Source organism: Strongylocentrotus purpuratus, unplaced genomic scaffold, assembly GCF_000002235.5.
Source record: "Strongylocentrotus purpuratus isolate Spur 01 unplaced genomic scaffold, Spur_5.0 spur5_contig_861, whole genome shotgun sequence".
Lineage (NCBI taxonomy): Eukaryota > Metazoa > Echinodermata > Echinoidea > Camarodonta > Strongylocentrotidae > Strongylocentrotus > Strongylocentrotus purpuratus.
In genome coordinates, this window is record NW_022145570.1 from 412311 (window position 1) to 436760 (window position 24450).

General features: G+C 37.6%; 2 protein-coding genes across 2 annotated transcripts; one reads left to right on the forward strand and one right to left on the reverse strand.

Moving 5' to 3' along the window:
- Positions 1 to 1225: 1225 nt before the first annotated feature.
- LOC115929786 lies at positions 1226 to 1891 on the reverse strand. Its single transcript, XM_030999800.1, has 2 exons — positions 1713 to 1891; positions 1226 to 1514 (listed from the first exon to the last, which is right to left on the reverse strand). The coding sequence occupies exons 1-2, from the start codon at positions 1889 to 1891 to the stop codon at positions 1226 to 1228; spliced, it is 468 nt and encodes a 155-aa protein (XP_030855660.1).
- Positions 1892 to 3888: 1997 nt separating this feature from the next.
- LOC589061 (hydroxyacid oxidase 1-like) lies at positions 3889 to 11768 on the forward strand. The gene is made up of 7 exons (XM_030999809.1): positions 3889 to 4019; positions 4853 to 5004; positions 7564 to 7897; positions 8427 to 8602; positions 9678 to 9769; positions 10923 to 11084; positions 11665 to 11768. Exons 1-7 carry the CDS (start codon positions 3889 to 3891, stop codon positions 11743 to 11745), a joined length of 1128 nt encoding a protein of 375 aa, XP_030855669.1. The 3' UTR covers positions 11746 to 11768.
- Positions 11769 to 24450: the final 12682 nt, after the last annotated feature.

Sequence of the window (24450 nt, forward strand, 5' to 3'; positions counted from 1 at the left end):
AAGTCCCATCTATGTTATGGTGCAGCAGTTATTGTACATTAATTCCACTCGATCATCTTCATCTAGGGCTAGATCTAACACTAACAGTTAGATCTATCTCGTGATTTAAACGGGCGCCGGGGAGCATACCCTGCCGAAGTGTCGGCAGCTACTACTACTAGACCTAGCTAGGGCCCGCGAGCAAAATACGTCCTGCGATGTCTCGATTCGGAGCCGTACAAAATTGCATTTATTATGTCCATACAAGCTATTTAGCTGTTATTTTGCAAGCCCCCATATTACCCACTTTTGCTTACCAATGAGTCTGGCCATGACATGGTGACATACCTCGACGGATTTGCTGCATGCAATGTGAATACATACGAATTATGTACATGTTTATGCAAGGCCAGCTGGTGAAGGTCGCGCGCACTGTCGAGACGCGCGTGTGAATACATGTATATGCAAGGCCAGCTGGCGAAGGTCGCGCGCACTGTCGAGACGCGCGACACGTGTATGCCATCGTACAACTACCGACCTTGATCCCCGGCCCCCCCTCAGAGGTCGAAATGACCGCATGCGTGTTGCCAAAATGTCCGGTGAGGGGTACTTTTCGTGCGACAAAGTCCGGCCCGAGAATTGTAAAAAAAGGGGTGTATTTGACTTTTCACCCGGAGATTTCTTTAAAAAGGGGGTGTTTTTCTTTTTTTCTCTCATCTCTTTGGACTCCTGAGAAATTATTCCGAATTTAGGGGGGTACATTGAGCATTTTTCCTGATTTAGGGGGGTCTCCAAGGCAGGAAAAGCACGCGAAAAGCCCGCGAAAGGAGGGTTCGGAAATGTTGGCAGTCCTCAGATAGGGGGTGCTTTCAAAAAAAGGGTACGAGCATATGCGTACCCTAAATAACACTGAGTGGGGGGGCCGGGCCTTGATCGTATCGAGTGTATTGACAAGATGGCGCTCTTCATATTTCTGCAAAACGTGCGACACCCATATTTTTGTCATTATACTATGCAAACGATGACATACTTTGGATTGCTTATCCGACATATTTGCCGGGTAAGATGAGGGCGGCAGAGCCTATTCCACGCTCTCTTAACAACCGATGCCGTCATCGGTTCCATGTGTGTCATCACTTAGAAGATGTGTGTACATGCGTTGGTAATCGGTTAGATGTGGTCCACAAGAGCACACGTACACACATGCACAGGTAAAACTATATTTGGAAACTTATGAAAGGTTTGTTTACTTCAGCGATGGGCGTTTCTCCCCGGCGATGAAGAGTTCTGCTGTCACGGCTTCGGGGTTGTTCCCCGTGATGTAGCAGTCGTCGTCAAACGGATTCCTTATTTCACTGAACTCTGTGGGCACGAGACGTTTGACCTCCTTCGCCATCATGGACGGCTCGGCTGGCGGAGGACCTCCGCCCGTCTTCCCCGTTTGCGATCTGAAAGATGACCATTCTGCCTTCGCCTGCAGCTTCATCCGCCGCCACTGATCTTTGAGCTCCCTCTCATCTCGTTTCTCGCCGTATCTAATAACAATACAATACAACAAATAAAGCCGTTGTTTATATATGATGGCATCCACTAATATTATTATGAGTAGCTGCTGCAAATTAGCCTAGATTATTATATTCAAGCAGAACCGCAATTGAATTCAACAATGTTATTAAATGTTTGATCTAGTCGATTAAATTTTAGTAACATTAATAGTTCATATCATGACATACCTTGAAGAGAAGTCCGCCAAGATCCTACTCCAAGCCACTTTCTTCGCTGACGTAGCTGCATAATTATTGTTTTTCACTTCAACTACCTCGATGATTCCATCGCCAGCCAACAGACTTAGCAGATGGGACTTCTCTGCCCCATCCCAATTTGCCTTTCTTTTCACATTTTTACCGTCCATTTTACTAGCAAGGTCTCGATCAACGTTAATTAATGAGTATTTGACGCACTGATATAGTTTGTATTGAGCGCCAGTAATCACGATCATAATTGCACTAGCACTGTGCGGGTTAATTTTTTTTATCCGGTGCGCGCACGCATGCGCACCCGGTCTGTCGTCTGCAGGAATGTCAGAATGAATGCCTACTGGGCATGCGCAGAAGTCGCGACTAAAGTTAAACACGACCTGCGCAGAACTTAAACAGTTGTTTAGTTAAACACCACTTAGACAGGACTTAAACAGTTGTTTAGTTAGACGAGACTTAGACACGACTTCAGAATACGAAATTTAGTTAGACAGGACTTAGACACGACCTCGCGTCTAAGTCCTGTTTAAGTCTTGTCTAACTAAACAGTTGTTTAACTTTAGTCGTGGCTAAGTTAGACACGACTTCAGAATACGGGCCAATAAATTTGCTAATTATTTCTCGCAATAGCAAAGTTATCATCTACATGCCATTTCATAAAATATTCAACACTTGTTTCAGGTCTTCAATTTAAAGTCATTTCCTCACCATATTTGGCATCTTGAAAGTTTATTACGTGGTAAGATTTGTGAACGCAATTGAACATGGATATTCGTCCTTTCTCGTTTAAGCGAGGACAAAATGTTCCCAAACGACTTTATTTAAAAGTTATATCATGCTATTCTTTTTTGGTGCTATTTTGAACCCCCGTAAGTGATGTTTTTCTGGCATCTACTAATGGAGACCACAAAAGCGATGACGATGCGGATACCGTGTGGGTCTGAACACATGATGGCGTTTTTCTATGCACATCACATTTTCACTTGGCAGCCAAGGGGGGGGGGGGGGTAAACCCTCTAACACCCTCATAGATCCGCCACTGAGTAGTGGAGTTAGCAATGTGCAATAGGTATGTTTAAAAAAAAATATACCAAGGCAAGTTTGATGGTCCCAAAGATTTACTTGTATATACAGTGTGAGTCAAAAAAAGTCGACACCTAGAAAATTGCTCATTATTTTTAAAATCATCTATGGACAGTAAATTATTATACATCTTATGAAAGAGTGTTTTATCCCAAATCATCTGGTATCATTTTTGTGTGGTATGTGTTCACGCTTGGATGAACATGAGGCATTGTTTGCGAGAGTGCAAAAATCGACTTGCGCCAAAGTGATGCCTACAGTATGTATTATGTTGCGGATTAGCGAAGTGAGAGAATGAGTTGAATGTATCAAATGAAATGCATTGCATATGCTTTTTGCAGAGGCAAAGTCGCACACACACGCACAAATGATCGTTGATATTTGATATTCGATATTTGATATGTGTGGCATGACTAATTTTGGTAGGGATATTATTTGGATCTGCAAAGACCGAATTAATACCCAAATCCCAATTGTTTTATTCATCACATCACATAAGCAACTTTGGCGCAAGTCGATTTTTGCACTCTCGCAAACAATGCCTCCTGTTCATCCAAGTGTGGACACATACCACACAAAAATCATACCAAATGATTTGGGATAAAATACTCTTTCATAAGATGTATAATAATTTACTGTTCATAGATGATTTTTAAAATAATTAGCAAATTTCTAGGTATAAACTTTTTTTTGACTTACACTGTATATAAAGATGTGTTATAAAACCTAGCACAAGAAAATATTTTGAGAATCAACTTCATAATGTGCAAAGTTCAGCTATATCACTTCCTGTCCCTTCGCTCTCTCTCTCTCTCTCTCTCTCTCTTTCTCTCTGTCCTTTACCCCCCTCTCTCTCTCTCCCCCCCCCTCTCTCTCTCTCTCTTCCTCTCTATTTTGTTTTTGTTGGGAGCATATACCATATACACGATGCAACCAATTGAGGTCACTGGGCATTAACAGGAAACTGTAAGTGAATAAGCAGATTGAAGTCCAAGGTTCTCAAACATTTCTGTAAAAAAAGTATAATCATTCCATGGTATAACTCAGTCTTCACACTAGTTTGTTTAAAATGGAGCTGTATACTGTGCTCGACTATGAGCGACTAGCCAAAGAGAAACTGGACAAAGATGCATGGGAGTATTTCAACTACGGAAGGGGACGAAAGTGGTGCTTTCAGGATAGCATTGAGGCATTTTCGAGGTATGTCAAACACGATCGCAAAGTCTTTCGAGAAATCAACTCAAGGGCTATGTCAATATATAGCCTATTGTAGTTTGTAGACTTATATATCCCATTCATGAATGCATGTTTGATTATGTAATGTGTCATTGTAATGCTTGCACATTTCAGTAGGTGATGAACAAGGCCCTCTGCACTAGTTTGGCATGGAGGGATTAGACCTCCCCATAAGGTCACTGGTAGCTCTCAATTAACATAAGAAAAAGGGCATCATGGGGATCAACGGGTACCACTTAGGCATTGTTGGCTGTATAGAGGGCGCAAGTAGATACAAGTAGTGCAGTGAGGCTTTAACGCGACCAATCTTATACCGTAGTTATCGAAGAAACTACAAAATGGGGACAAAGGAAAAATAATAAAGAATGGGATCAAGACATTTGCAAGTACCTTTGTACCTTTATCTCTTTTACATGTATGTTAAATGTTTGAAGTTATCAGTTTTGCAATGTGAGCTTTCCTCATCGAATATATATACCATATTGGCATGTTGAACAATATAATCAAGTGATGAATGTGTTGGAGAGCCATTATCAGACTGCATGAGTGACGTACGGAAAGAAATTGCCAAGTAAGAGAAGCCATTTATAGTGCAGGAAGTAGGATTAATCCAGTTTTGAAAGTATTCAATGATTTTGTATATCAAACCCCTCTGCATCTACCCACGAACTATAGACTAGCTTTCAATAACATGGTTCGGCCTACAAGGGAAATAATGAGTAGGTCTATTAAAGTCAATTATTTGTTCTGCATGTTAGCAAATGATTCACTGATGATGTTTTTTGTCATTTCAACAGATATCGAATAAGAAGCCGGGTGCTTCAGGATGTTTCCAAGCGTTGTCTAGCAACAGCAGTTCTTGGTCAGTCCATCCCATATCCGATCTGTATTTCACCGACAGCCTGTCAGTTCTTTGCTCATCCTGATGGCGAAGAGGCAACGGCAAAAGGTATCATGTTCAGGCCTACTAAATGGTTTAAAGTTGTAGTGTTTCAGACTTGATTGCAATGGCCAATATGATCAATCTTTCATTCATAACACAATAAATTACAAAGACTTAAAAAATCACATCGAGGGCAATTTCATGAAACTATTGTATATTCCATGGAAATGATTTTTGGATTATGGTCATTGATAGGTAGTTGCAACGTACGTTTGCTCATTCAATATAGTATGATGGACAATGCTATTGAAATTGCCTTTTATTAGGTTGATTTTTGGAATAACTGTTTGCCTTTTTTTTTCTTTCTTTTTTAAAAAAAATCTCACCATATTTTCATTTATTTAATATTGCCTACTTCACAATTGTAGTTAGATATTGATGATATTTTGTTCCTTTTGTAATTTCATGGCTCTAAAATTTACAGGGATGTTATAAATATGTATATGTAATGATTTTATGAGAATGATGAAACTTTGAAAACGGATGTATCCCTTGGCAGACACGTTTTTCTTCCTCTATAGCAAGGTCAAATATTCCTGTGCCCAGTTTCATAAAACTTGTTATCAACAACATCTGCCACAGATCTATGACACATCTGCTCACAGCCAATCAAATGCAAGGATTTCTGTAGCTATTAATAATTATTAGGTGATCTGCCGCGAAGCCATGGCAGAGCACCTATTGATTTCGTCAGAATCTTTTTTTCTTTTATTTCTTCTATTCTTTCTGGATGGATTTTGTTACCTGGATATATCATGCATGGTTATTTTGCCTAACGATGAGATTGTTTTTAATTACTGATGCGTGACGTCATCTAGGCGCCATTTTGTTAATTTCTAATAATGGTCATATGTCATTTCTGAATGACATTTGATGTGCATGAATTTGAGGTCATGCGTAAACATAACGTGTCAACAAATTTCCGCGCGCGTCAAAATTTAAAAATGCTCAAAATATTTTTTTAAAATCAAATAACAGTACGTTTCAGGACAAGCATTACAAACAAAAAAAGATCCGTGCGTAAGCGCCCGTACGCGCGCCGTGCGGGCGTGCAGCACGTACAGAACGTAGAAACGCCATTTTTCGCATGGTTTTTCTTTCTGACACTATTCTTGACAATTTCCAACTATTTACAGTCATTCTCGACATTCCATAATGCCATACGCGCGCGTTAAACCTTTAAATTCGTGCGCGCGTCAATGGGCAATATAATGTAAAAATTGGTAAAAACATTCCTATCTGGAACCCGGCTGAAGCTCGTCAGAAAGGCTGGAGGCCCCCACATTAATTTGGTTTCATTTTCTGAAAGTATATAAGGTGTAGAGTGGAATTCATCAATAAAATTGGGGGCTAATTGGTCGCGCCGTCATCATATTCGCATATGAACAAAACAACAAAATAAAAATGACATCCTAATTTTTATATTCATTTGACAAATATCTCACTCATAGATGGATGATCATCTGCCGATTTCGATGTGATATAGCTGAAACAATTTCTACAGGATCAATTATACTACTTTTCATTTTAATGATGTCATTATAGTCAAAATTAACATCCATGGGATTTTAGGGGTTGGGGTGGTTGTCATTATGGGCTATCGATTTTTTAAATTAAAAAAAAATTAAAGATAATTTTTATGTCAGATGATTTATTTTTAACGTTCATTTTTTTTCCTTTATTGAGACATTGTTTTTTATCCGTTCTTTTTTCCTTTTATTTTTAATATCATTTCTCTTCTTTGTATAGGCCTACTTTTTATCCTGTTATTCTTTTTCTACTCTTTTTATCAATATTTAATTCGTTAGAATATCATCCTTTTGTTTGCCGTTTCATGTATCGTTTTAATTTTTTTTTCTAATTTATAAATGACCATCAGAATTTTCTTAATTTGCGTTTAATGCCTATGGAAGGTGACTTTCGTTCACATCACGAATCTACTTGACATTGTTCTTTGAGCATTATCTCGGTTGTTTTTCTCTATTTTCTCCCAAATGTTGGTATGTTATAGCTGAGACTATGGGCTATAGGTAATGTGCATTCTGTTTTTTGATCAGATGTTGGGACCATTTTTAATTGAAAGTTGAAATTACGACTATGCCAAGGTCGTTTTTCAGCTTTGCATGTAAAGTCTATGGGAAATATTTTGGTATGTTGGTCAAAGCCCTTGCCTCCCGTTCACGCAATCCGGGTGATTTCCCCCTCTCTTTTGCCATGTTCTTCCTTTCTTCATTCTCTTTATCTTCCTTTACATTTCATTCATATTTTTGCTTCTAAACATACAAATTCTTTACTGTTTTGCATGCACACATACACACCGTGTTGTATCGAACAATAGTCGGCACAATCATTTCGACTTTTCTACATCCTTGATCACTAAATGAGCTTGTTATATGAGTGGAAGACGTGATTTTGTAAAGTTGTATCTTGTTATTGATAACAAGTTTTAAAAACATGGACCTGATCCTTTGGAATCTTGGTATGCATGACTTAAATATTATTTTGTTTAGTCAATGAAGAGGGTGATTAATTCAGACGGCAGTTTTCCTTCATTTGAATCTTCAGCTGCAGAAGCTGTAGGGGCCTTGATGGTACTCTCTTGCGGTGCACGCTCTTCAATGGAGGACATTGCAATGGCTGCACCAGGAGGTCTTCGATGGATGAACATCTATCCCTTTACAGATCGTCAGCTCACTGAATACACCATCCGCAAGGCAGAGAAACTGGGATTCAAGGCACTTGTTGTAACCGTTGATTCTCCTGTGCCAGGCATACATGGTGCCATGGAGGAACTTTTAGGAAAGGACCATGTGGTGAACCATTCCTCCTATCGGTATGTTAACGTTTGCTGTTATCTTAACTGTAATTGTAGAACATCTTCAATCTGTGGGCAAGTCTAAGCTGTTTTGTCCCTTATGTTACTGATCATGATCATGTCTAACAAAGTAAGATTTAATAATAATCCCCTTGATACAATCATCAGATATAAACTCCTCATCGAAAAGAGTTCTGTTATTAAATCTTTAGCATATCTCTCTTGGTAGTATATTATCACACTTAACATCGATATCATTGAAAAGCCTGTTCCCCCTTGCATAATGCCCCATTTTTAATGATTATATAATCATGGAATGTACAGTACAACTGAATATGGGGCTAAGTCAAAAGTGAAATGTTTCAAAAATACATTGCTATTGTCAATAGTAAATTCTTCATTTTTTTGGAGGCTAGATTTTGTTTTGAAGGTATAACAACAAATCAAATTAGGCGCATTAGAAATCGTGTTTGGATTACATTATGCATCATTGTCAATTGATGAGGCACAAGGCTTTGAGATGAATTTCTACAAATTTTAGTATTGCGTCTCTTGATTCTTGATTCTGTTATCTTTACAATAATATTCCTTGTTTTTCCTTCTGCGTACAAAGCATGCCTGTCTATGAGGCGGACATTCCATCGGCTCGTGCTGCCAAACAGGAGAGCAATGCAAACCACTTCCAGTACGTAGATGAGATGACGTACAATCCAAAAGCCACTTGGGAATACATACGATGGATCAAGAAAGTTACTTCGTTGCCCATTGTCTGCAAAGGGATACTAACAGGTAATCATTCTAATGAAATTAGTTCATGCTAAAGGGAAAGTTCATCCTAATATTAATTTGGATTAATTGAAGCAGAAACATGAAACGGGTCAGTAAAAGTTTGACCAAAAAGCATTTAAGAATGAGAAAGTTATTAATTCCTGAAGGTTCCATTAATCAAGCAAACATTGGCAACTCTTCGATTTATCTTGCAAGGTCTCCTCTAGCTATTTGCCTTGTATGCAAAATCTACATAAGGGTATATTTTTCCTCAAGAAAATGTGCAATCATGCATTGACCCTAAACATGATTATTGCAAGTAAATGTTTTTATACAGCCCTTTTTTTCAACAAAATCAATTCCGTCATCTATAACTAAGAAAATGAATTTTTCTGTACAGACCAAGTTGGAGAGGAGCTCGCAAGATTCGTCACAGTGTTACCAATTTGTGTTTCACTGATGACAACATAACACATTCATAACTTTTCTGTTTTTCATCGGATCGCTCAGACTTTCACCAATTTGTTTCTCTCATTTTCCTACTATTATATAAACCATAATATCAGGGTGGACTTCCCCTTTATAAAAAAAAATCAGCCCAAGTCAATTTCAATACCCATAATCATCATCCATTGAGTGTGCGAGTATTACACTGGCGTATTGCCACAGGCAATCCAAGAGGGTATTGAAATTAACCTGGAGTTGAAGTTGATTTTGTGAAAGTCTTTGTGATCATGTTACCCAGAAATACATACATATTGACAAATGCATGAAATATATATCCAAAAATCATTCAATGTTTACTGTTGAGGATGAAAGATGCAAGATACACCATAATCTGTTTTTCTTCATATAACACAATCTTCAAGAATTTCAAAAAATGAATTGAAAGGCAATTTTTAAAAAGTAAATTATTGCCTATTGAAATCATGTGTGGATCATGGCATCGTCATGTTCGCACGTTTCAATATATTACGCACAACCATATTATTTAGAGTGATTCCGTTTGCTATTCTCTGCAGTTGTGTTTTAATATCTGCATGAACAAAACTAAGACACGGCCTCAAATGTTTTTTTTTTCTCCACTGATGTACAGCTGAATCTGCTTCAGATGCTGCAAGCGCAGGAGTGGATGGGATTCTTGTTTCAGCACACGGTGGAAGACAGCAGGAAAGCTCACCTGCTCCAGTATGTACATGTAAATCCATGCCTATAATAATTTTAATAGTCACATTTGTATCGTGCTTTATACTACGTTTGTCATTACTATCACCCCTCCCTGGTCATTGGATTAAATTTGTTCATACGCACATGATAGTGCACACGATCCTCTCCCTGGGGAGTATTCCAGCCAGGCGTCATTTTACAAGTGCACACATCCCAACCTAATCACATTAACGTTCGCATCCTACTGGGTACCTATTTAACATGGAGAGTGGCAAATGTAGAATAATGTCTTGCCAAAGGAGGTTATAGTTCCTCGGTGGACTTGAACCGCAAACCATGTGATCCATAGTCCGACGGCGTATCCACTAGACCTCGAAATCTCTTCGCCTGTGTTAGCAGTGATGTACACAGCGCCCAAATCAAACAAGGAAAATTGAACCCTGGCTTTGTGTGACAGTAATCTTTTAGACAATTTTACCCAATAGTAAACTTTAAAATCAGGTTAGGAATCCGCATACAACCTTTTCCCTTGATAATTTTGACCTCGTTTTGATGGCGTTCATAGCACTAGGGTATAAATGTCCATGTCCCACCCAAGCTACACTAAAGTGTAAAATCTCTACAACCTAATGCTTTAGTTAATCAACTTCATCGGAAGTCCCTATTCTGCAATTAATCGAGTTCTCTCCGTTTCTTGGGCACTGTGGTGCTTGACCTTGCGGACGGAGGGCTGTGGAGGTCTATGGTAGCACAGTCTTGTTTCTTGTTTATTTACTTTCTTGTCATGAGCTATGTCTTTTAAAAGCCATTATTTTGCACATAAGGCGTCATTTCATTTGCACCATTTAAGGACATTCAGGGCATATAAGTGCACAGAACAGGTCCAGGTGCAACCTCTAACCCTTGAAGCAGGGCGATGTCTCGGGTGTAAAGGTCTCGTTCTCAGTCAAGAAGTTAGGTATACACGGATGATGGTGTAAGGACGGGAACTGTTGTCTTCAAGTCTCTTGGGAGAGGCACAAGAGATGTCGATGCTATCTAACACAATGAGTTAACACTATTATGGATGTAATAATATAATTGCAGGGCCCTCAGGGAGAACAGTATGAATACTGATGAGGCTACCCTGGGAAAACAAGACATATTATTATTATTATTATATCCTTTTCCACAGATCGATGCATTGGCCGAGGTAGTCGAGGCTGTACATGGTCGAGGAGTTGAGGTCTACATGGACGGAGGAGTTAGGACAGGGACTGATATCTTCAAGGCTCTTGGAAGAGGTGCAAGGGCCGTGTTCCTAGGCAGACCGATCCTGTGGGGACTTGCTTGTCAGGTAAAAACCTTTGTGACCTGGGCAAAAATGCTTAAAACTTAGCATGGTAGATGGTAACTTTGCCATCGATATGGCATCAATAACTACCATTGCGAAATCATTCAATAGGCACTTTCAAATCAAGGTTTCCATGGAAGTTCCCAACAATGGTAAGTTTCATGTAACGGGGCCCATGAGTGTAGAGTGTACCTTGAGAGGGAATGGACACGGGCTGGGAGGGGAGCTGGTTCCTCTAAGCGCACCCCATGCACCTAATCCAGTTTCTCATCTACTTTCACTTGCATCGCATCATATTTCACATAAACTGGGGCGTTACCAATTTATCTTAGTACAAAATAATCTAGCATGCAGTGAAAGTCATGGCCCACATGAAACTCACATCTAAACAGTGCCGAATTCCACATGATAACCGCGACCATGGACCTGTAACGTGCAGTGCTGTATTGTAGATTAATATCCATGAGAGAGTATCTGAGCTTTGAGTAATATTGACATATGCATTCTGATTTATTATGACCCATAAGAGACCCATTGCTAGTTAGTACGATCACCATACAATGAATCTTGTCTGCTCCTACAGGGTCCTGAGGGGGTTACAAGAATACTTCAGATTCTTCGCGACCAACTTGACGCAATCCTCGCATTGGCTGGTAAGACATAATTGCCTTAAATTTATCAATCGTGTGGAACTTCCTGAATTTTGTTAAGACACCAGGGGTAGTTGCCAAGGTTATACATGTAAATTATAATTAGTAATACCTCAGCCACACCATAAAACGGACCCCATATCGACTCCAAAACGACAATTTTGTGATCATGCTTAGTCATGTCATTTTTTGATCAGTTTGTTGCAGTTCTTTCCTTATTAAACGAGATTCATGGTACCCATGGTAGAACAATATTTTACCATGGTAAATTAGTGGGACAGTGCTAACCATGGTTCCTTTTTGCATTACCATGGTATTACCATGGTACAAGACAGGGGCGTACAACTGGTGATTGTTGTTCTTTTGCTCGTATTACACGACTGTGCCGGGTATTATATACCCTGTCCTTGTTTTTCTCTCTCCATAGGTTGTACATCCCCGAACGACATCCCACCTGGAACTGTGGTTCATGAATCATACTATCATATGAACAGAGGGATATCGCAATAACGCAGTAAAATTGCAAAACCGTAGACATATAAAGTTAGAGTACTTATGTAATGGACGATCCAACATCACAGGTTTTCGCAACCTTCATGGAAAGCCCCGCTTATAACCTTTGTAAACATAGTTAAAAATTTACCTTTACTTTGTATATTTTGATTCTTATATTGCGAAATAAAATTGAATTGAATTGAATTGATAGCATTGTGTAGAAGGTATTTATATAGCTGTTTAGATAAGATTTGGAATCATCAAATAATAACGTAATGACTCATTCTTGCTGAAAATGACCATTTAAACATATTACTGTGTATATATACAATATAGGATTTCCCGGCCAAATTCGCAAGTTTGTCATTAAAATGAATTTGTCTTGCGTTCAAATTCGACGGTTTTAGTGATGTCAGGTTTATCTCGGTTTTCGTTAAAATCTATGTATGTTTCATTCAAATTAAGGAACAATGTGCTTCTTTCGCCATTCGTTCATCCGATTTGTCGCAACATGATTTTCTGACATCGCTGTACGATATACTTTTAGCATTCTAATTCATCTGTATATCATTCACATTAGCACTTTGTGTACTTACAATGATGGTCAATATACATTTCTCGTTTATTACACATTTTTTATAGCTTCTTCTTTTTCTTTCAAGATTATTTTTTTCATGTGCATTTTCATCATATTTTATTTTCTATAAAAAAAATGTATACACTTATAGTTACTAGATTTATCTGACATTCATCAGCATTTAAGTTTGATTGTTAAGAATAAAAAACTACTTGCATCTACGGACTTGATGGTCTCAACATGTTTTTAAAATTTTATGCAAGGAAGTTGGTTGTCTCGTGTTTCATCATAAACTTATCATATGCATTGTCCTGAAAATAAATAAATGGAATAACAGAATAAACCCCAACGGCAAAAAAAAAGCATTTTAGTTGCATTATTTCAAAACTGTAAACGTGTATTGCATTTCTTTCCCCTAACATTCCTAACTTGAAAAAATATATTTCGAATACGAATGGCAGGTGTTAATTCACATGATAAAAATTACTCCTCGACAAGTGTCGATTAATGCGAATGCTAGTTGAGCAGTTTCTAAATTAAATGACAGATCTTTGAAACCCTTTGACAAAATTGTAAATTAAATACAAAACGGGAAAATTGAAAGATAATTGGTATGGCAAAGCAGAGCTGCGCTAACTTATTTAAATGCAAAGTAAATAAATTCGAATGACAAACTCGCGAATTTCGCCGGGAAATCCTATATATATATATATATAGAGAGAGAGAGAGAGAGAGAGAGAGAGATAGCACTGCACACAGAGTATTATGAAACACTGATGTGTGGGGAATTTTCTTCTTTCTTTTTTGAAAAAAGAAGTGTTCTTTTCCCACTTGTATCACAGAGAAACAACAGTCTAAGTTAAGTCTAACGTAAAAGTTAATTTGTTATTAAAATGTAGAGTACAGCCCTTGGCCTTGGGCCTAATTTAGGTCGTTACTGTTACTGTTTGAAAATCTAAAGTAAAATTAGACGGTTTTCATGGTTAGACCAAGTAATCGAGAAAAAAAAGTTTACCCGTCACTGAGACCAGGTCAATTAATCTTCTAGATCCATTATTAGGGTCTAACGTTAGTAGCACTGGCGTACCTGAGGGGGGGGACAAGGGGGGCAGAGTGCCCCCCTGACGGGCTCCAGGGGGGAAAAAGGAAAAGGGGGGAAGGGGAAAGGAGAAAAAAAAGGAGAAAGAAAAAAAAGGGGAAAGAAAATAAAAGAAAGGAAAGGAAGGAAAAACAAAAAAGGAAAAGGGGAGAGAAAAAAGGAAAAGGGGAGATAAAAAAAAAAAAAAAGAAAAGAAAGAGAAAAAAGGAAAAGGAAAAAAAGTAAGAAGAAGAGAAAAGGAAGAAAGAGGGAAAAGAAAATCAAAGAAAAAAAATGGGGAAATTATTTTTTAAAAGACCATGGCCGTACACACCGGGGGGGGGGGGCAGTTGACCCCAGCTATTTTGAAAACGTACAGTTTTTTTCCTGAAAATGTTTAACAAATCTCACAAGTAGTGAAGGCCCATACCAAATCCTTCAATTCTACTTTTGAAAAATGCAAAAGTACCCTCATGACCAGTTTGGTCGCTCGAACTCCCTTCACTCCTTTTGCTTTTGAGTTTTTTCAAAAACTTTTTATGCATCTTTTCCCCTCCCCCATCAGGAAAATATTCCGCATACGGCAAAGAAAAAGACAAATGAAAATAGGAAAATATAAGTGATATAACAAATTCGACACTCTTCGCTGGCGCGAGCTGCTTGCTAGCCTATTTTGTATTAATTGTTTTTACTTGCTCGTCCCCCTGAAGAAAAAAAAAAGGATTAGCCTTGCCTAGAATACAATTGTGTCTGCCCCGGCTGGCCCCGACCTGCAACCATGGCAACCATAACACCCAGTTTATGTACCAAATGTTACTAAAAGAGACTAATTAATTTTTTCTCGCTCGCTACGCTCCCTCGCGAATAAATGAAATAGACATTGCTTTGAAAACAATTGTGCTCACCCTTGACCTGCAACAATATCATTAAAAATGGAAGTGTTTTTTCGCCCTCTCGCCAAAAAGGAATTGATATCGTGTTAAACGCGATTGCGCCCATCCCGACCTGCACCAATAAAAACAAGTTTATGTATTAATTTCTATTAAAAGAGAATTGATTTTTTTTTTTGCATCGCTATGATCGCTCACCAAAATGGAATTGTCATTCCTAACAAAATATGTGCGCTCCTTTGCCTGCAACGAAAATCTCAGTAAATAAGTACCGAACTTTATTTTGAGAGATATTGTTTCCTCGCTCGCCAGAATTGATGAATTGATTGATTTTAGTGATTGATATATGAGTTGATTTGTTTTTTGTTTTACCCTCTCTTGCTACGCTGTCTTTACAATTAACATCGCTAACAAACATGCTCACCCAACCTACAACAAATTACCAGTTGATAATTATGTACCAGACGTTAATCAAAGAAAATTTGGTTTGCTCGCTAGCTACGCTCCCTCGCCAATATGGAATTAACATCACCTTAAACATGATTGTGTAAGCCCCGACCTGCAACAAAAAAAAAATGAAAATTATGCACCAATCATCATTAAAGGAAACCAAAACCTTCATACTAAGTTACTTTTATTGTAAAGTTTAAAAGATTTGAAAAATATCTGTGAAAATTTGAACAAAATTGGGCAAGGAATAAGGAAGTAAGAGCTTTTTGAAATGACTAGTCACTAGAGGGCGGTATTCAATTTGATGACATCATCTGAGGACAACTCTCCATGCCTTTTGTACATCAAATTTCATGTTTTTCCTTCTTTCTTGTGATTGAGATAATGTACTCCCCCGAAAGCAAGATATAGAATGCAAAATGCTATTCTACTTCACATGTTATGAAGTCGGATCAAGAACACAAATAAATACGAAGAAAACAAAAAAATTGTGAAATTTTATGTACAAAAGGCATGGAGAGTTGTTCACAGATGATGTCATCAAATTGAATACCGCCCTCTAGTGACTAGTCATTTCAAAAAGCTCTTTTCCCCCTGGGGAAGTAAGTATGAGATTTTGATGATGATTTATAAAGGACTTATCCTATCCATTTTGGACTATGGGAGTGAAATGTATGATTCTGCTTGTATATCTTTAACAAAAAAACTTGACTCTATCCAATACAGAACCTTAAAAATTATTACAGGCACAATACACAATGTGTCCTTGGAGGCTTTACAAGTTTTGACCGGGGAGCTGCCTCTGAGATATCGTAGAAGGTTGTTAAATGATAACTTTCGAGTTTATTTACTGTCTAGTACTTTAAACCACCCAACAAAAGAAGTATTGGGTGATGACTATGATTTAAATAACTTAGAATGGAAGATAGGAGAAGGACCTTTTAAACTGCGATCCTTTAGAGACGAAGTAGTGGTGGAAGGGCAAACCAACTTATTGCCGAAAATCCCAGAATGGCGGTTAGCACGACCACAAGTGTCTTTCGAACACCATGGCAAAGTGCAAAAAAAGGAAATGCCTCCATTTGAAATAAAATCGATTGTTCTAGATAGCATTGGAAATTCATGGAATGGGTTTTTACATATATATACAGATGGTTATAAACTCGAGGATGGGAAGACAGGAGCCGCATTTTATGTGTCTCATTATAATGTGGTGAAATTTTTTAGATTATCCCATGTCTGTATTATGAGAGCAGAACTAGTGGCCATACTAATGGCACTAGAGTGGATTAATACATTTATTGAATCCTCTTCGGTGGTAATTTTTAGCGACGCTTTGTCAGCTTTACAAATGATCGATTCATACTTTATTAGATGTGCTATTGTAAATGAAATTTTATCCATAATTAATATTTTGCAGTTTAAGGATGTTTGTGTTGCTTTTGAATGGATTCCGTCACATTGCGATATTAGGGGCAATGAGATCGTAGATTGGGCTGCCAAAAAAGGAGCCATGAAAAGGTGTATAGACATAGTTATACCAAATACAAGAAGTGAATTGGCAGCCTCTCGTTTGATCCATTATAACAAATTATGGCAAGCAGAATGGGACAATGCAGAACACGGTAGATTTTTATATGCTTTGCATAGCGACGTTTCAAAGCCCATACATAGACAAGGCCTATCTCGCAGAGAAGAATGCTTGATACAACAACTAAGAGTAGGTAACTGTAGTTTAAATTATTACCTTTTTCAAATTAACCAACACGATACTGGTCTTTGTGAAGTTTGTCAAGAAGATGAAACAATTAAACATTTTATTTTCTATTGTACAAAATACGACAAAGATAGACGTCTCTTAAAAGAAAGGATTAAATTGAACAACCCCAATCTGAAACAATTATTGATGTCTAACCCAATTTTTACTCGTGAATTATTGGGTTACATATACGATACTAATCGTTTTAGATAGCTTTTAAAGCTATCAGGGATCCCCTTAACTTATGTCGATCCTGTAATAATATATAAAATGAAGTATTTGCGGTTTTTCCATGAACAATTGCAACTAACTCCCTCTCGCCTTTTATGTGCATTTTATGCAATTTTAATATTGCAGCTTTTTTTTTTTTTTTTTTTTTTTTTTTTTTTTTTTTTTTTTTTTTTTTTTTTTTTTATAAAACATATCACTATTAATTTCATTTCACCAAGGAAAGTCGCTCGTGGGCTTGATTTCCGAAGCCCACGCCAAAGCTATACACGAAATTGACTGGCGCAAATAATCTTTGAGATTGAAGAGCGCCATCTAAACGAAGAACCAACCAACCATCTTACTTCCTTATTCCTTGCCCGATTTTGTTCAAATTTTCACTGATTTTATTCAAATCTTTTAAACTTTACAATAAAAGTAACTTAGTATGAAGGTTTTGGTTTCCTTTAATTTTGTTTTGCCTGCCCACCAAAATGGGATTGACATTGGCTTAAACACGATTGTACCCACCCCGACCTGCAACAAGGACACACAGTTTATGTACCAATTCATTGAGGACAATTGAACCAAGTTTAATTGGCAATATTATTATTAAAAAAAGAAGCGATTTTTTATTCTTGCTCGCTACGCTCGCTCGCCAAAATAAAATTAACATCGCTAACGTGCCGGCCCTAACATGCAACAACATTACTAGTTAATAATTATGTACCAAACATTATTCAAAGAAGTTTTGGTGTGCTCGCTCGCCAAAGCGGAATTAACATCACCTTAGACATGATTGTGTAAGCCCTGACCTGCAACAAAAAAACCTGAAATTTATGAACCAAATATCATTACAAAAAAAATTTCTCGCTCGCTACGCTCGCTCGCCAAAATAGAAATAACATCGCTTTAAAAAATCATGTCCCTGACAATGGATCAATGAAATCAAGTTTATGTACCATGTTGTCACCGTAAAGTGATTTTTTCGCTCGCTAGCTCGTGGAATTATGTGCCCACCACTGACCTGCTACAATATCATTAAAAAGAGAAATGTAGGGGGGGGGGGGTTGCCTGCCCGCCAAAATGGGATTGAAATTACCTTACACACGATTGTGCCCGCCCCGACCTGCAACAATGAAACAAGTTTTATATAGCAATTCATTAAGAGAAAGGTGTATTTCCGCTCGCTAGCTAAAATGGGTATAAAATCAGCCTAAACACAGTATTGTTCCCGCACCCGGCTTGGGACAATTGGACCAAGTTTAAGTGGCAATTATTAAAAAAGAGAAGGGATTTTTTTCTTGCTCGCTACGCTCGCTTGCAAAAATGAAATTAACGTGGCTAACAAATGAATGTGCTCACCCCCGACTTGCAACAATACCGGTTTATATACCAAACGTTACTTAAATATATTTTTTTGCCCGCTCGCTCGCCAAAAGTGAAAATTAGCATCGCCTTTTTTGTTTTGTTTCGATCGCTTGGTACGCCACTGGTTAGTATGCAGGCGCGGATCCATCGGGGGTGAGCGGGCCTCCCCCCCCCCCCCTTCCGAAAGAGAGAGAAAGAGAGAGAGAGAGAGAGAGAGAGAGAGAAGGAAAAGGTGGAAATGGAAAGAGGAGAGAAAGGGAAAGAAAGAAGAGGAAGAAGAAAAGAAAAGGGGGAAGAAGGAGATCGGGGGGGGGGGGGGGGGCGAAAGGGCCTTGCCTCCCAGGCTGTTGCCTCCCCCCCCCCCCCAATAAAACAAAATAAGAGAGAAGGAAGGAAGGAAATGGAAAGAAAAAAGGAAAAGAGGAGATAAAGGGAAGGAAAATTGAGGAAGAAGTATATAAAGAAAGGAAGGGGGATATTATGCAGTTGCAATTTTCCCGCCAACAAGTTGCGGATGGGGGTGGGGCAAAAGGCCTTTGCCTCCCCCCGCCCCCTCTAAAAAAGAAAGAGAGAGAAGGAAGGAAAAGGAAAAAGGGAGAGCTAAAAGGGACCAAAAAAAAGGAAGAAAAAAAAAAGGTTGAAAAGAATTTCGATGCGGTGTTCGAGTAGAATTCTGTGGGATGATGATATACTTTCTCTTAGCTTGATGTGACGAAGTGTCTCTATCCAGATATCTGTTGATAGTATTATAGAATATAGAAGCCTGATATGACCTTCTGCTCGTAACCGACAAGTCACCGCATTGAAATTAAATTGCAAATAGTGTTCAACAACACGATGGTGGATGAAACTTTCTAATATTCGAAGATATATGACCCTCAAACCATATTGTTTCATTATTTTTTTTTCAATCAATCAACGTCGAAGAATTGATTTATCATCGCATTTCAATTTAATATTTCACCTTTTAATGTACTTTCATTCTTATTCATCACGAAAGAACACTGAATTGGATTCTTCAATGTTTGTTTTGATTAATTTCCTCCCCTTTCCTTCTCCCTGTTTAATACTAATAAAATTTTCAATTTTTCTTAATCAAGGCAAAATATTATTTTCATATTTTCTTTATGCAAGACAGGGAGAAAGAGAGAGAGAGAGAGAGATAGAATGTGTTAAGTGAGAATTATCGAGTACAACTATGAATTGCATCCTTTTCAATATTATTAATTTCGCTGAAAATATTCAGAATATGAATATGATAAATCCACATAATACACCAACGCTGTTCAACGCATCCAACGCTCCAACCATAGCCCATATGCCAATGCACCATATTTATCAAATATGAAAAGATTTTTAAATGAAATTTGAAGAAAAATCAATTTACAATGCACTGACAGGCATCAGTTGAAATCATGATTTCTCTGTGACTGGATTAGCACTAGTTTCTGAGGGACCAGTCACTGAAGAGGAGATAAAGGGAAGGAAAATTGAGGAAGAAGTATATAAAGAAAAGAAGGGGGATATTATGCAGTTGCAATTTTCCCGCCAACAAGTTGCGGATGGGGGTGGGGCAAAAGGCCTTTGCCTCCCCCCGCCCCCTCTAAAAAAGAAAGAGAGAGAAGGAAGGAAAAGGAAAAAGGGAGAGCTAAAAGGGACCAAAAAAAAGGAAGAAAAAAAAAGGTTGAAAAGAATTTCGATGCGGTGTTCGAGTAGAATTCTGTGGGATGATGATATACTTTCTCTTAGCTTGATGTGACGAAGTGTCTCTATCCAGATATCTGTTGATAGTATTATAGAATATAGAAGCCTGATATGACCTTCTGCTCGTAACCGACAAGTCACCGCATTGAAATTAAATTGCAAATAGTGTTCAACAACACGATGGTGGATGAAACTTTCTAATATTCGAAGATATATGACCCTCAAACCATATTGTTTCATTATTTTTTTTTCAATCAATCAACGTCGAAGAATTGATTTATCATCGCATTTCAATTTAATATTTCACCTTTTAATGTACTTTCATTCTTATTCATCACGAAAGAACACTGAATTGGATTCTTCAATGTTTGTTTTGATTAATTTCCTCCCCTTTCCTTCTCCCTGTTTAATACTACTAAAATTTTCAATTTTTCTTAATCAAGGCAAAATATTATTTTCATATTTTCTTTATGCAAGACAGGGAGAAAGAGAGAGAGAGAGAGAGAGAGAGATAGAATGTGTTAAGTGAGAATTATCGAGTACAACTATGAATTGCATCCTTTTCAATATTATTAATTTCACTGAAAATATTCAGAATATGAATATGATAAATCCACATAATACAACAACGCTGTTCAACGCATCCAACGCTCCAACCATAGCCCATATGCCAATGCACCATATTTATCAAATATGAAAAGATTTTTTAAATGAAATTTGAAGAAAAATCAATTTACAATGCACTGACAGGCATCAGTTGAAATCATGATTTCTCTGTGACTGGATTAGCACTAGTTTCTGAGGGACCAGTCACTGAAGAGGAGATAAAGGGAAGGAAAATTGAGGAAGAAGTATATAAAGAAAGGAAGGGGGATATTATGCAGTTGCAATTTTCCCGCCAACAAGTTGGCTCCAACCATAGCCCATATGCCAATGCACCATATTTATCAAATATGAAAAAAATATTATATGAAATTTGAAGAAAAATCAATTTACAATGCACTGACAGGCATCAGTTGAAATCATGATTTCTCTGTGACTGGATTAGCACTAGTTTCTGAGGGACCAGTCACTGAAGAGGAGATAAAGGGAAGGAAAATTGAGGAAGAAGTATATAAAGAAAAGAAGGGGGATATTATGCAGTTGCAATTTTCCCGCCAACAAGTTGCGGATGGGGGTGGGGCAAAAGGTCTTTGCCTCCCCCCGCCCCCTCTAAAAAAGAAAGATAGAGAAGGAAGGAAAAGGAAAAAGGGAGAGCTAAAAGGGACCAAAAAAGAGGAAGAAAAAAAAAAGGTTGAAAAGAATTTCGATGCGGTGTTCGAGTAGAATTCTGTGGGATGATGATATACTTTCTCTTAGCTTGATGTGACGAAGTGTCTCTATCCAGATATCTGTTGATAGTATTATAGAATATAGAAGCCTGATATGACCTTCTGCTCGTAACCGACAAGTCACCGCATTGAAATTAAATTGCAAATAGTGTTCAACAACACGATGGTGGATGAAACTTTCTAATATTCGAAGATATATGACCCTCAGACCATATTGTTTCATTATTTTTTTTTCAATCAATCAACGTCGAAGAATTGATTTATCATCGCATTTCAATTTAATATTTCACCTTTTAATGTACTTTCATTCTTATTCATCACGAAAGAACACTGAATTGGATTCTTCAATGTTTGTTTTGATTAATTTCCTCCCCTTTCCTTCTCCCTGTTTAATACTAATAAAATTTTCAATTTTTCTTAATCAAGGCAAAATATTATTTTCATATTTTCTTTATGCAAGACAGGGAGAAAGAGAGAGAGAGAGAGAGAGAGAGATAGAATGTGTTAAGTGAGAATAATCGAGTACAACTATGAATTGCATCCTTTTCAATATTATTAAATTCGCTGAAAATATTCAGAATATGAATATGATAAATCCACATAATACACCAACGCTGTTCAACGCATCCAACGCTCCAACCATAGCCCATATGCCAATGCACCATATTTATCAAATATGAAAAGATTTTTAAATGAAATTTCAAGAAAAATCAAATTTACAATGCACTGACAGGCATCAGTTGAAATCATAATTTCTCTGTGACTGGATTAGCACTAGTTTCTGAGGGACCAGTCACTGAAGAGGAGATAAAGGGAAGGAAAATTGAGGAAGAAGTAAAGAAAAGAAGGGGGATATCATGCAGTTGCAATTTTCCTGCCAACAAATTGCGGATGGGGGTGGGGCAAAAGGCCTTTGCCCCCCCCCCCGCCCCCTCTAAAAAAGAAAGAGAGAGAAGGAAGGAAAAGAAAAGGGTGAAAAGAATTTCGATGCGGTGTTCGAGGAGAATTCTGTGAGATGATGATATATATTTTCTCGTAGCTTGATGTGACGAAGTGTCTCTATCCAGATATCTGTTGATAGTATTATAGAATATAGAAGCCTGATATGACCTTCTGCTCGTAACCGACAAGTCACCGCATTGAAATTAAATTGCAAATAGTGTTCAACAACACGATGGTGGATGAAACTTTCTAATATTCGAAGATATATGACCCTCAGACCATATTGTTTCATTATTTTTTTTTCAATCAATCAACGTCGAAGAATTGATTTATCATCGCATTTCAATTTAATATTTCACCTTTTAATGTACTTTCATTCTTATTCATCACGAAAGAACACTGAATTGGATTCTTCAATGTTTGTTTTGATTAATTTCCTCCCCTTTCCTTCTCCCTGTTTAATACTGATAAAACTTTCAATTTTTCTTAATCAAGGCAAAATATTATTTTCATATTTTCTTTATGCAAGACAGGGAGAGAGAGAGAGAGAGAGAGAGATGGAATGTGTTAAGTGCAAATTATCGAGTACAACTATGAATTGCATCTTTTTCAATATTATCAATTTCGCTGAAAATATTCAGAATATGAATATGATAAATCCACATAATACACCAACGCTGTTCAACGCATCCAACGCTCCAACCATAGCCCATATGCCAATGCACCATATTTATCAAATATGAAAAAAAATATTAAGCGAAATTTGAAGAAAAATCAAATTTACAATGCACTGACAGGCATCAGTTGAAATCATGATTTCTCTGTAACTGGATTAGCACTAGTTTCTGAGGGACCAGTCACTAAAGAGGAGATAAAGGGAAGGAAAATTGAGGAAGAAGTAAAGAAAAGAAGGGGGATGTCATGCAGTCGCAATTTTCCCGCCAACAAGTTGCGGATGGGGGTGGGGCAAAAGGCCTTTGCCTCCCCTCGCCCCCTCTAAAAAAGAAAGAGAGAGAAGGAAGGAAAAGGAAAAAAGGAGAGCTAAAAGGGACCAAAAAAGAGGAAGAAGAAAAAAAAAGGTGAAAAGAATTTCGATGCGGTGTTCGAGTAGAATTCTGTGAGATGATGATATACTTTCTCGTAGCTTGATGTGACGAAGTGTCTCTATCCAGATATCTGTTGATAGTATTATAGAATATAGAAGCCTGATATGAACTTCTGCTCGTAACCGACAAGTCACCGCATTAAAATCAAATTACAAATAGTGTTCAACAACACGATGGTGGATGAAACTTTCTAATATTCGAAGATTATGACCCTCAGACCATATTGTTTCATTATTTTTTATTCAATCAATCAACGTCAAAGAATTGATTCATCATCGCTCTTCAATTTATTATTTCACCTTTTAATGTACTTTCATTTTTATGCATCACGAAAAAAAACAGAATTGGATTCTTCAATGTTTGTTTTGATTAATTTCCTCCCCTTTTCTTCTCCCTATTTAATACTGATAAAATGTTCAATTTTTCGTAATCAAGGCAAAATATTGTTTTCATATTTTCTTTATGCAAGACAGGAAGAGAGGGAAAGAGAGAGAGAGAGAGAGTATGTTAAGTGAGAATTATCGAGTACAACTATGAATTGCATCCTTTTCAATATTATTAAATTCGCTGAAAATATTCAGAATATGAATATGATAAATCCATATAATACACCAACGCTGTTCAACGCATCCAACGCTCCAACCATAGCCCATATGCCAATGCACCATATTTATCAAATATGAAAAAAAATATTATATGAAATTTGAAGAAAAATCAAATTTACAATGCACTGACAGGCATCAGTTGGAATCATGATTTCTCTGTGACTGGATTAGCACTAGTTTCTGAGGGACCAGTCACTGAAGAGG

What these genes read in the sequence shown, in the direction of transcription:
- LOC115929786 (XM_030999800.1), bottom strand. Translation starts at nt 1,891, where the DNA reads ATGGACGGTAAAAATGTGAAAAGAAAGGCAAATTGGGATGGGGCAGAG. An exon ending in TTGGCGGACTTCTCTTCAAG is followed by an intron (nt 1,515 to 1,712) that starts GTATGTCATGAT and finishes TATTGTTATTAG; the next exon opens with ATACGGCGAGAAACGAGATG.
- LOC589061 (XM_030999809.1), top strand. Translation starts at nt 3,889, where the DNA reads ATGGAGCTGTATACTGTGCTCGACTATGAGCGACTAGCCAAAGAGAAA. An exon ending in AGCATTGAGGCATTTTCGAG is followed by an intron (nt 4,020 to 4,852) that starts GTATGTCAAACA and finishes TCATTTCAACAG; the next exon opens with ATATCGAATAAGAAGCCGGG. An exon ending in CTGCAAAGGGATACTAACAG is followed by an intron (nt 8,603 to 9,677) that starts GTAATCATTCTA and finishes ACTGATGTACAG; the next exon opens with CTGAATCTGCTTCAGATGCT.